Source organism: Dicentrarchus labrax, unplaced genomic scaffold (assembly GCF_905237075.1).
Source record: "Dicentrarchus labrax unplaced genomic scaffold, dlabrax2021, whole genome shotgun sequence".
Lineage (NCBI taxonomy): Eukaryota > Metazoa > Chordata > Actinopteri > Moronidae > Dicentrarchus > Dicentrarchus labrax.
The window spans coordinates 25,335,894-25,347,961 of record NW_026136706.1 but is presented as its reverse complement, the minus strand read 5'-3'; the positions used below and the strand labels follow the sequence as shown (position 1 = coordinate 25,347,961).

Genomic DNA, 12,068 nt, shown 5'->3' with positions numbered 1-12,068 from the left:
CTGGACAAACAAACTAAGAAACAAATAGATAAAATATGCTATTAAACTATCTGGAAGAACCAAATCAAATCAAATCCAGATGAGACGTTTCATAGGGCCTGAATTACATTTTATTAAGATATGATCTGGATTTTCCATATAGCAGATATACTTTTTAAGCTACAGCCATTTTAACGTTATAAACTACCATTCCTGCATTCAGACCCAAAGCAGTTCTAACCCGTAAATGTCTTTTTCCCCCAGTCAGACTCTACTAGTACTGTGTACTACTACTCGCACAACTAGCAAATTGTCCAAATTATGGGTGGGCCATCTGACGATTTTATATGGTGATCTAAGACGTCTACAATCTACTCCTCAGGCAAATCGTTGAGATCAAGGCATTTAATGTCCTCTTATTTCTGTTTCCAAACTTCACATACCCTCACTGACTAGTGGATTTGTGCTTTGTGAACAAACCAATGGAGTGAAGCAGCCAACTAGCTATGCTGACTGGACAAATTACTACACATGGCTATTCCTTGGGTGGTGTGTTGCAATACTTAAAAAGTGTTATTTTATGATTATGTCATCTTTTGGCTTCTACTTACAGCTTAAATTAATCTCAGGTTTGAAACACTATCCTGAAACCTGTGTGGGATCTTTAAAAGGTCCAGTGTGTAACATCTGGGATTTATTTATATACATGTAGGATCTATTGACAGAAATGGAATATAATATTCATAGGTATGTGTATAATCACCTGAATATAGGAATCGCTGTGTTTTCGTTGTTGTGTATGGAGTCCACCATGTTGAACCACCATGTTTCTACTGCAGCTCAGAATGGACAAACCAAACACTAACTCTAGATAGGACCCTTTGTGTGTTTCCACTGTATTTTCCACTACATGCTTGACAGCCCGTTCTCATTCTCAGATCAAATACAGACGTGAGTGGTGTTCAGTTAGCTGCCACTAAATCCCACACACTGGTCTTTTATTGCAACATTCATTGGCTAGTGGCTACAGTCTACAGGGCATTTCAAAACTGAAATAAACAAAAAAATCTCAATTTAGATTGTGGATCGTGATTGCGATTAAATAGATTGTGATATTATTTTTTATCCAGATTGCCCACCCATAGTGCAATAGACCTTTTTCACAGCAGTCATCAATTCTATCCAGGCCAAACAGTCAGGGTGCTGCTATTGTTGGCTCACTGGAAAGGCTCTGCTACACTAGACCTCAGTTAGTATCAACACCTGTGATTATTCTACAATTTCATGTCAAAACGGCCATTGTAAAAAAAGGTCTTTCCCTTACAAACCCTTTAGCAAGAAAAACCTAGGGTTTTCAGTTTTCATTAAATTTCCAAACACACTTGTAACAAAATGTAACAGTCCCTATCAACCTACCAGTGTCGCAGTGGAACAGGTGTGTCAACCCTCCCTACAGAAATGTCCTCTCGGTTTTCATTAAACCCTCTTTTCTCCCCTTCAGGAGAGGGACTTCATGAAAGAAGTTTGAGCACGCCTTTGTGTTTGTATGTGAGAGACTATTAAAGCGTAATGTGTGTAAACACACTTACATATTCATCTCTTGGCATGTATCTTAATGTGTACTAAATGTATTAATGATATGTATATTGCTAAGTGGAGGGATTTTACCAGCAAAACACCACAAACTGCAAAGCAATGCTAATGGGGGGAAAAGGAGAGAAAGATAGAGAGAGAGAGAGAGAGAGAGAGAGAGAGAGAGAGAGAGAGAGAGAGAGAGAGAGAAAGAGAGAGAGAGAGAGAGAGTCTGACCTAAATAATGCTGATCCACAGCAGGTTATGAAGGCTAATCCTAATCCAGAGTGTAAACATCAGATTACACTACTACACACTCTTTATAGGATCAACACTCACTCTTTTATAGGATTAACTAACATTTACTACTGAAACTCCAAAGTACTTAATGATTATCAGTTGCCATGGATTCTGATTAAACAACTGTCTCACTGTTATTTGATTCGAGGCAGTGGATGTTGTAGACCACATTATGCTCTCTTCAACTAGAAAGCACTCATAATGCAAATTGTTCTGAAAGTCTCTGTAAGGCAATAAACTGGTTGGCTGAGGCAAGCTGAGAAAGGTGGTGGGACGACAGCTCCACGTAACAGGAGAGAGACATAACAGAAAGACAAAGGGAGAATGGTGGAAAGATGAGGAAGGAGTGGGTCTACTGTGGAACCCAACATGTGACACCATGCAGATACGCAGTGTGTGTCTGTGTGTGTGTGTGTGTGTGTTTAGACTTTTTAACAGCAGCAGAGACAGTAAGGATTTGCTGATCCTGATCACAGATATTGTTTGACCTTTTCCTATTTGTTTAGTCTCCAAAGCATTGCTATCCAAGTACTTACTTGTGTTTAAAACAAATCAAATCTGACAACTGACAACTTCAATAGAGAAGCACATCAAACACTTTTATTACATCCAATCCACTTCAAAGCCCTTCAAAGCTTCAACTGTATACGAACCAAATTTCTTTACAGCTCTGTTTTTTTAAGCAAGCCTAACTGACAGTTTTGGCGTTTTGGCTGTCGCCATGACAGTTAGACAGAGCCAGTGGAGGAGCTCTCATTGGCTGCGCAGTTTTGACTTGTCTGTAGCAGGAAATAATGGCAACTCGCCTCGTCACGCACAATCTCGTATTACAGCAGTTCACTAAAATATGTTTCTGAAATGATTTTAGTGGAGAAATTGGCAACGCAGTAACGGAATCTAGATTCATATTTGATCAGCACTGCCTAGTTTGACCGTTTCATCTGAGTTTGGTGCGTTGATCTGGACGGACTTACTGAGAATGACTTGTCAATCATAAGGTAGCCACGCCCAACAGCATATGCAGCTTTATGGTCTATTTTACTGTAAATGGGAACATCATTTACTAATTGAACATCATGCTGTACTAACTAACTAAACTAGAGATTGAGACCATAAACTCTTTAGGAAACGGTTTACTGAGCTCATAAATTAAGTGAGAAGTACAATCATTTCTCCATTAGACTGCATAGGATCGGTGTGTTATTGCAGTCAGCTCCCCCTGCTGGAATTTACATAGAATGCAGGTTTTAAGACATTTCCGCGTTGGCTTCACTTTAAAGACCCGAAAGCTCTGTCATGTTTCTAAGAAAATACACACCCAGGTTTATGTACGCGAGTAATTTCCAGGATTTTTGGTCACTTTAATCAATTCCCAGGTATTTCCATGACTGGCAAACTAGTCTCTAAAATTGCATGTTTTTCAGTATTACATTATAAAAAGCTATTATAAATAACAACAATATAAATAATTATATTAATATAAATATTGTTGAAACGCAAAATGTTTTATGTTATAACAATAAGTTATCACGTTATAACAAATGTTTTGTTATTTAGTGTTATAGGCTTCTACTTCATAATAACTTGATGTTATTATTTATTGTATGTTACATCTACCTGCCCAGGGACTACGGGTGGAAAATAGCAATTTGCTAAAACCCAGTGCAATGCATCTCTCCTTGTTATATACAGGGTTAATGTTTTTTTGTGCACTGTCCCTGTTCAAATAAAATAATAAAATAATAAAATAATTATTATTATATTATATATATATTATGTTATCACATGAAAGTATCTTGTTATAACAATAAATTCTTCATGTTACAACATGATCTGTTTTTCTTTTTCTGGTGTGGCAGCAATAGGCTTCCATATGTTGCAGACACTGAGGCCTTTGCAACTGAACTGCCAGTGCACTGTTCAATACTAGACAAAAGCTTCCTGTTTATGAATATTAAGCGTTTTTAAATGTTCTACACCCTTTATCTTTATTTCACTATGGCAAATGTTCAAACCATTTCTTTTGCTGCACTGACGTACAACCATATTTTTTTTTTTAAACCTGAGATCTTAACATGTTTTTGTCTTATTTTCATTTTTATGACCAAAGCTTCAGTTCCAGAGTTTCCTACGTGACAGACTGTTGCACTGAAATTCAGGAATGATTAACATCTTCTGCAAATCTTTCAGGAAAGGCTTGTGACCATAAATGGTTATGTACAGGCATGTCTTCATGCTTCCTGCCACCACCAGGCATGGTGGTTTTGAAAATTTGGTATTAATCAAGGCAGATTACTTACAGATGTCTGCAAGGCAAGCGAATAAACATTCAAAACAAACTACTAACTTAAAAATATTCATGGAAGGAATGGACCTTCTCTATGTTAATGTTGATACTGTAAATGAGAGGCCAGACATGGACGTGCACTGGCCAACACCTGAACTGTTTAACCTGTTTAGATAGTGACAGGATTTTCATTTTCAAGTAAAACTGCAGAACTGAAAGCGTGATGGCATAAGAAGATGCAGGTCTAACGGCTTTACAGTTAAAGGATTGTTCAGTGTCAGCTCAAATCTAATGGTAACTAACTTTCAGTGCAGTGTGAAGACATAAACACAGAAATACAGTGTTGACGTCTATTGGAAAGTATTGATCATTTTGGCATTTTATTCAGTCTTTCTCACAGGGGAGATACTTTTTTCATGACTTGGATGGAAACTCACACGGATAAACTCACCTGAGCTACGTCTTCAAAGTCGTCGTGTCTTTTCTGCAGGGCTCGGGCTCTGTGAAGGGATTTTCCAACGCCAGTGTGTTTGCTGAGGAAAGCCTCGCCATGGTTTTCTATCCAGTCCATCACCTGGATGAGAGAGAACATGACGATCAACTTCACAACATCTCCTAACGCACGCTCAGGATTAAAGGTCGTTTGCTGAACCTTCTGTTCCTGGCGCTGTGACTTTCTTTCTAACAGTGTACATACAGATCAGCAGTACAAAATGGTCTCAAAGCTCATGAATTAAGAATGGAACAGATGAAACCTGCATGATCTGTGTGGGAAATGTAGGTCACTGCAGCTGAGAAGAATATTCTGTACCATTAGATTAACTGTAGGCAAAACGTCATCACTGATGTGCTTGGCAGACAACTGCCAGGAGCCGTTACTTGCTTTGTTGTTTATTTGCTCCACTGTTTTCTCTGTCATATTTTTAATCTCATCAAATTTTATTATTAGCTCTTATTTCTGTGACTGTGGATGGCAAGTCTTTCTTTTGTCTTGTTTTCTGTCAGTGCTGAATAGTCAGCAAAGGACACCTATGACGCAGGTTGCACTGTGTGTCCAGTATGTTTCATTGGATTTGATTGACTGTAATTGCGCATTGTGTAGTTGGACTACGAAGGAATATGTAAATATTTGCTCAGAACTTGGTGTAAGAAGATGCTACATACTAGCTAACTCTCTACTTACTGGAACAGGGCCTATGAATTTGCAGCATGATGTCAGAAATAGCAACAAGCTAGGTACCAAGCTATACACTAGGCTTATAGCTTAGCTTAGCTTAGCCTGGAGAACAGGATATATGCATTGATACAGCGTAATGTTAAAGTGGTTTACATAACTTTGGCATTCAGCTAGCAGCAGTGTGTGTTTTGACCAGTGTTGGCAAGTTACTTCAATGTGATCAATTACTCATCAAAAAGTAATGCTATTACTTACCTACAGTAATTTGTCTCATCACTTGTTACATTGTTTTTGTCACTCAAAGGTGCTCTAACAACGGCAAAGCTTCCACACCCACATGTTATAAACAGGATTTTCTCAAATCTGCAATATATATGTTGGCCACTTGGTGCAGTGAAAACAAGTCGTTAACACAATATTGACACACCTTTTACGTTTATATGGCAAACTTGTTAGCAAACAGTTGCTTATTTACACATTCCGACGCAATCGAGCAAATTGATCCTTTATTTGGAGTCATGTTTGTGTCCGCCTGATGAATGGAAGTCCAATATTTACTCTCTTTAAGGTCTCCACCAACTACTGATGGAAATATCTGGATCTTTAGCTGCTAAATGCTCCACTATATTCACCAGCTAGTTGCTGTGTCTATCTGCCGTTTGGTCAGCCTCAGGTTTTTTTCGACCTCCTGTGGTGTGAGTGGATCTAAATGGTAAAGCTACCAGTCAGCTAGCTAAACAATCAGCTGAAACTTGCTATGCTGCTTCATAAAGATGAAGGAAGTTTCAGATTCAGGTGACAATTCTCTGCAGATTGATGATTACAAACAACTCTTTACACATTGTCAAATTGTCATGTTATTTAATCATAACATAATGGATTATAGTTGCTTTCACAAAGAAAGCCTTCTTTGTTAACACCTCCCTGACCAACTATCTTATATGGCAAATATATGAAGATATGTGGACATATATTAGGCATTACCCCATCCCTATACTGTAAAACCAGTACATCAAGCTTCAAATGTCAAAATCAACTCCTCCTTGATAATATCTTCTGCTCCAACTTCCAATTTGGAAGAACACATCATCTCACAGCAGTTTTTGGGGCCTTGAAGGAACCGTGTGTGAACAGTGTAATTCATGACATCAGTGTAGTGCAGTCAGTCCAGCTGGAGCCACAGAGAGGTCAGCAAAAGGTCACAGCACACGCAAACTGAAGCACGCTGACTGCAGCTGGACTATCTTTGTTTGAATGTGCAGCTAAAACTGCCAAATAAAACTACACACCTAATATGTTCTCTTCCAGCCTTTACTTCTGCATCTCTCTCTCTTCCTCTCTGGGGTCACATATATCCTCACGGATTACAACTCTGGTTGGAATAGCCCTGCTTTCAGTGATTTACAGACTATCGGTATGAGCCTACTCTCTCACTTGCTCCTTTTCTCACTTTCTATGTATGTCTCTCATCCTCTGTGGGTCCCTGTGTCTCTCTCTGGGGTCTCATAGAAACTGATGCATGACGAGTGCAGTTGGCAAAGCTTTGTTTTCAATGAATTTATAACCTACTGATACGATCTCTTCTTCACTCACTTTTTTTTTTCTCCCTCTCTCTCCTTGTCTTTTTACCTCTCTTAAACACTCTCTCACACTCTCTCTTGGGTCACTTATAAATGTTTCCATGGCGTCCATACTCAGAGCATTTGTAGTCCGCCGGATGCCCTACTTCTCTCTCCCCAGGCCCATTCATTTCTATACAGTACATACATGATGACTTCAGTTACAAAGGACCTGTTTTAAATGAATTCAATGTGCTGTTGTTTTTATGTGTGCATATGTGTGTGTGTGTGTGTGTGTGTGTGTGTGTGTGTGTGTGTGTGTGTGTGTGTGTGTGTCTATGTGTGTCCTCCAAGAAATTCTGGGTGGGAAAAAAGGCTTGCATCAGTATTAAAACTCACCCAGTTTGCACTATAAAATATCTGATTGTTTGATAAAAAGTTGATGGTACAAGTGTGTACATAAAAACTTCAGTGCAGAAGTTCTAGAAGAACTACGACTCCCAAGATACATTTCGTCAAGAAAATGCCAATCCAAATAGAGATAGATTGGTGCTAAAGATTGTGCTGTTACTGTTTGACAGGGTAAATCTGTTCAGTTTTCATTTCTGGGTAAATTTTGGGTGAATTCAACAACAACAAATCTACGACACAAACCATAACCACATAGGATTATTACATTATCCAGGACGATACTGTGATTCTATGTTAAGTACCATTTAAGGTCTTGTCAAATGAAATATTAAAATAGGAACACAGTGGGAATTGTTGGGTCTCTGTTTATAACATGGAGTTCAGTCCAGACCTGCTCTATAGTGTCCTGAGATGGCTTCTGTTATGATTTGGTGCTATATAAATAAAGCTGGATTGAAAACTGAATCAAAACCAGCGGCCCCTCCCACCTCACAACTCTATACAAGCACAAAAGCAATATTTAGGTTACCATGGTGATAGCCGCAGTGTGGAGTGAGAATTGAGATTCTGCATTTTCTGGTTAACCTTGGGTACTGTATTACACTCTACTACTACTACTGCTACTGCTAGCACTACTGCTGCTAGTAGTTATTGCCATGTAACCAAGTATAAACTTAAGTGCAGTTTTAAGGTTACTCCAGTGTGCTTTACTTTATTTTAATGCTTCATTTCTGGGATATTATGATTTTGTTTGATTGTACTGTAAACTACACTGTGCAGATTCCGGTTTTACATAAAAAACATATGATCAGTTTATAAGATGTTATGTTTTAGTTCAGGTGGATTCTTGCAAATGCCATTAGGGGGACTAAGAGGAGCCAGACGAAGCTGATTGTTTCACAGATTAAAGATCTCTTCCAGACATTCATTAATACATATAATATCTGCTTGGAACAATAATGTGAGTCTGATGCGTTTGTGTCAAACTCTGCACAGACAGCATTCAAACAGCACACTGTAAGAACAGGAACGAACAATTACTTTTTTTTTTTACAGGAGGGGGACTTTAAAAGACGCCATTTATCGATTTCTCTAATATCCTTATTTTGTTTTACTACTTTCAACAGGTTGTATCTCATGTATGTGTTAGTGTATTTGCATAGCTGTTCCACAACACAGTCCTTGTACTTTATGTTCATCATTTAAAACAAAATAACTCTTCAGAGAGTCCACATGTGGACTGAGATTCCAGAGGTTTCAGTAATGCCAGTGGTAACTGGCTGTACCTCATTCCTAGTGCATTACTGTCAGACCCACAATCACATTAAAGAAAGTAAAATAAAACACAAGACCTCCTCCTCCTCACCCCCTGATGACATTCACTCAGCTGGTCAAAAACACCCTTCCACTAAAATATTGCTGTGATATTAAATTTTGAGCCCCAGAATATCTCTAAAACCTCCAGGAATCTATGCTGACACCTTTCCAAAACCACATAGTCTGCTCGTCTGTGAAATACGAGCAGCGGTACCAGCGGAGCTGAGATCCGCTCTGAGCGTTTTATCTCAGGAATTTTCACATTACACGCCGTTAAGCCGGGACGAGAAGACAGCAGAGATGCATGGACATGTTGTGGCGATCCTCATCTGTTCTGCTAAGCACACACACACACACGCACACACACACGACGGCCGTCTGTTCACTTGATTACATGCTTACATACAAGATTACATGCCCCGCTGTGGTTTCACAAACTTCTCTGACCCCTTTCAGTAAACTCAAAACTGCAATAAAAAGTTAGGATGTTGTTTTTCTCAGTTCCTTAAAAGCTGGCATTTTGGAAAAAAACATCTAATGGGAACAATATTATCTCACTCTTCTCTCTCACTAACACAGTCCTCATGTTTTCATTTCACTTGCTTGCTGTATGCTATGTATGTGTCTGTGTGTGTTTGTGTGTGTGTGTGTGTGTGTGTACCTGCTGGACATCTTGCTGGAACACACACAGCTGCAGTCTCTGGTGCAGTCGGACCTTTCGATGCTGCCAAATATTTTCGAGACGTCGCTGATGGTGGAGGACCTCATGAACCACATCCAGGATGCAGTGAACCTGGGAAATAACACAAATGTTAACTACAGTGTGACGTTCTGAATTCATTTTATTATATTGTCTTCTAATTGGCTGGCACAGAGGAACATAATGGCACTGACCGCTTTGGAGTAATTGGCAGTGGCTGTCAGCGAATCGGAGTTGCCGGGACTCAGAGGCCTCTGGAGGACGTCCAATAGCGCTTTACCATCCTGACTGACCTGGAAAACACAGACAGGTAGGCCGCAGAGGGATTAGAAAGGCTACAAAGATAGACAGACAGAGAAATTCAAATTGGAAAGAATTGATTCTTTAGTGTTTAAGCATTTCCTGCTTCTTCTGCACTCAGTCTCCCTCTTCTCTCCTCTCTTTGTTCTCTCTCCTCTCCAGAACAAATATATACTTTTGAAAAAAAGCATTTGACTTCCTACTGCTAATTGTTAAATTACACATGGAAACACACCACTTAAACCTCTGTGTCGCACACAAGCAGTGACTCCTGCTTCCTCTCTGCAAGAAATGGCCCTGTGTATCTTTTTATATCAACTCGTGTTTCTTTTATATCCCGTCTTAATCCCTTTATGTCTCATGTAAAGCATGTTGAATTGCCTTGTTGTTGAAGGGTGCTATACAAAAAATGTGCCTTGCCTTGCCTGTGTTTTTTTATCAGTGAAGACCATTTAAAACAGAATGATAATGAACTCTCAAGATACTGTTAGAGTGATGGTTCTTACAGTAGTTGTGGGCTGGTCCATCTCTACTTGCATTTTAGGAAATATATGTCTGACAACTAATCTACTAATTGTTTTAGCACTGCTGCTTTCATTTGAGAAGGAACGTTTTACTGGATCCTAGCAGGACTGCCACTGCTATGAAAACATTTACATAATGAGATGCAAAGGGAAACAAGCTAAAAAGTAGTTTTTACAAAATGATTCAAGGCCAATTGCCTTGATCAGGAGGTAAAACACCAATCTGCATGAGGGAGTTTGTTCTTTTGAAGCAGTGATGAAACAGTCTACAAAGTTTACAGACAGTGTTTCTGTCTCACTTAAAGCAACCAAGCAAAGAGCAGCTTCGGCTTCACACCTGCATCTTCATCTGCTTTTAATCATTCAAAGATGTCTATAGCCACAGTATTTCACAGAACATGAAGTCATTCATCTTTACCCATTTACATCCAACAGGAAGAGCTTTTATTTTGTATCATATCTTTTCTGGAACCCTAAAAAGGAACTTGCACACTTTCACCTCATTAAATAAACTTGAATGCATCAAGTCAAGAGCAAAAGATAAAAAAAAAACCCTCTGCAGTCTCAGAGCGTGTCACTTTCTGCAGCGCTCCCACAAGAAACAATGCTGTCATAGCCTGCCAAGCCAAACCGCCTCAGCCTGAACCTCCGCCCAGAGCTTTGTGTGTGTGTGTGTGTGTGTGTGTGTGTGTGTATGGACTTATCTTTTCACAGATAAGTATAAATTGAGCTAACACTCCAACAGCCCGTCCAAAGATAAAACGCCAGACTGCAGCAAAGAGCGAAGAAGATCGGGAGCGTTCCCAGACTAAATATAGTGAAACACGGAGGGTTTTAGACGGCAGATCTGGATGGCGGTGGTGCAGCAGCTGACCAACACCTCCCTGTCATCACAGCTAGCATCACTGAGCTGTCAAAGAGCAGCACTAACAGCACCTAAAGGAGAGTCTCTGTCACAATCACAGTCCACAATCCTCCCTGAGGGGTATGGTACTATTTTTGAACAATTTCCAAGACACCAGTTTTACAAACATTACCATTTCATTACAACTATAACTCTACATTACATAGTTTGCTAACAAAGTCAACAGTTTTCAGGCAGACTTATTTTTTTACCACATTTCTGATGTCCTAAAAGCTCAAATGTTTTGCATTTGGCACAAAACATATCTTCTTAGTTTAACTTATAAATAGCCTTCATTTTTGTTTAAAATGTAATCAAAATGTGGCAATATTTTCTGTTGTTTTGTTTTGACTTTCAGTTGATTTAAACTGCACTAGTTTACTTATACATTTTTATCTCTTGTGTCGCTTGCCTATACTTTTAAATTGGAAATCTTTGCTGTTTTTTTGACCTTGACAAAGCTAATTGAATTGCCCTGGTGTATGAAATGTGCTATACAATACCTTGCCTATGTATTCCAGGGCATGCACCGTAGTGCAAACAGGAATGGTATTTTAATTGCTGTAACTGTCACTGTCAAATCGTTTCTGCAGGTTTCAACACGTTACATTTAAGACTTTTTAACACCGTTATAAATGCAATTTAAGACCTTTTTTCCATACTGGCAAAAAGAAAAAAGGATATAAAGGAAAATCGGTATTGGTTCCATGTCAGTTTTGTTTTGTAGCTGTTACAGCATGACCAATACTATCAAATAATAACTTAGACAGATTTAAAAGCCAGACTGAAAAATAGAACTTTATACAAGTAACTGAATTAATCCAATGAATATTTAAGATCTGTTAAAATAACAAGACATTTTAAAGTCAGATTATTGGATTTTAGGCTTTTTCAGACCCTGCAGACATCCTGTGGACACTGAAGCATGGTGGAAAATACACATTTATAATGGAGAACAGTGGACAAAGCAATGTTTTGTAAGCAAAGACAGAACATGACACAATGGAAGAAAGTGGTGCCAATAACTGATGGCTGTGA

At 39.0% G+C, this 12,068-nt stretch overlaps 1 protein-coding gene across 2 annotated transcripts in view; it reads right to left on the bottom strand.

Annotated features, from left to right (window-relative positions):
- Positions 1-12,068, bottom strand: part of kalrna (kalirin RhoGEF kinase a) — a 148,795-nt gene that overhangs the window by 81,413 nt on the left and 55,314 nt on the right. For both annotated transcript variants that reach the window (XM_051403569.1, XM_051403571.1), the window contains exons 12-14: positions 9,497-9,595; positions 9,264-9,395; positions 4,590-4,712 (exon numbers count right to left, since the gene is read on the bottom strand). In XM_051403569.1, coding sequence (XP_051259529.1) covers positions 4,590-4,712; positions 9,264-9,395; positions 9,497-9,595 — 354 coding nt within the window. The remainder of the gene's footprint in view (positions 1-4,589; positions 4,713-9,263; positions 9,396-9,496; positions 9,596-12,068) is intronic.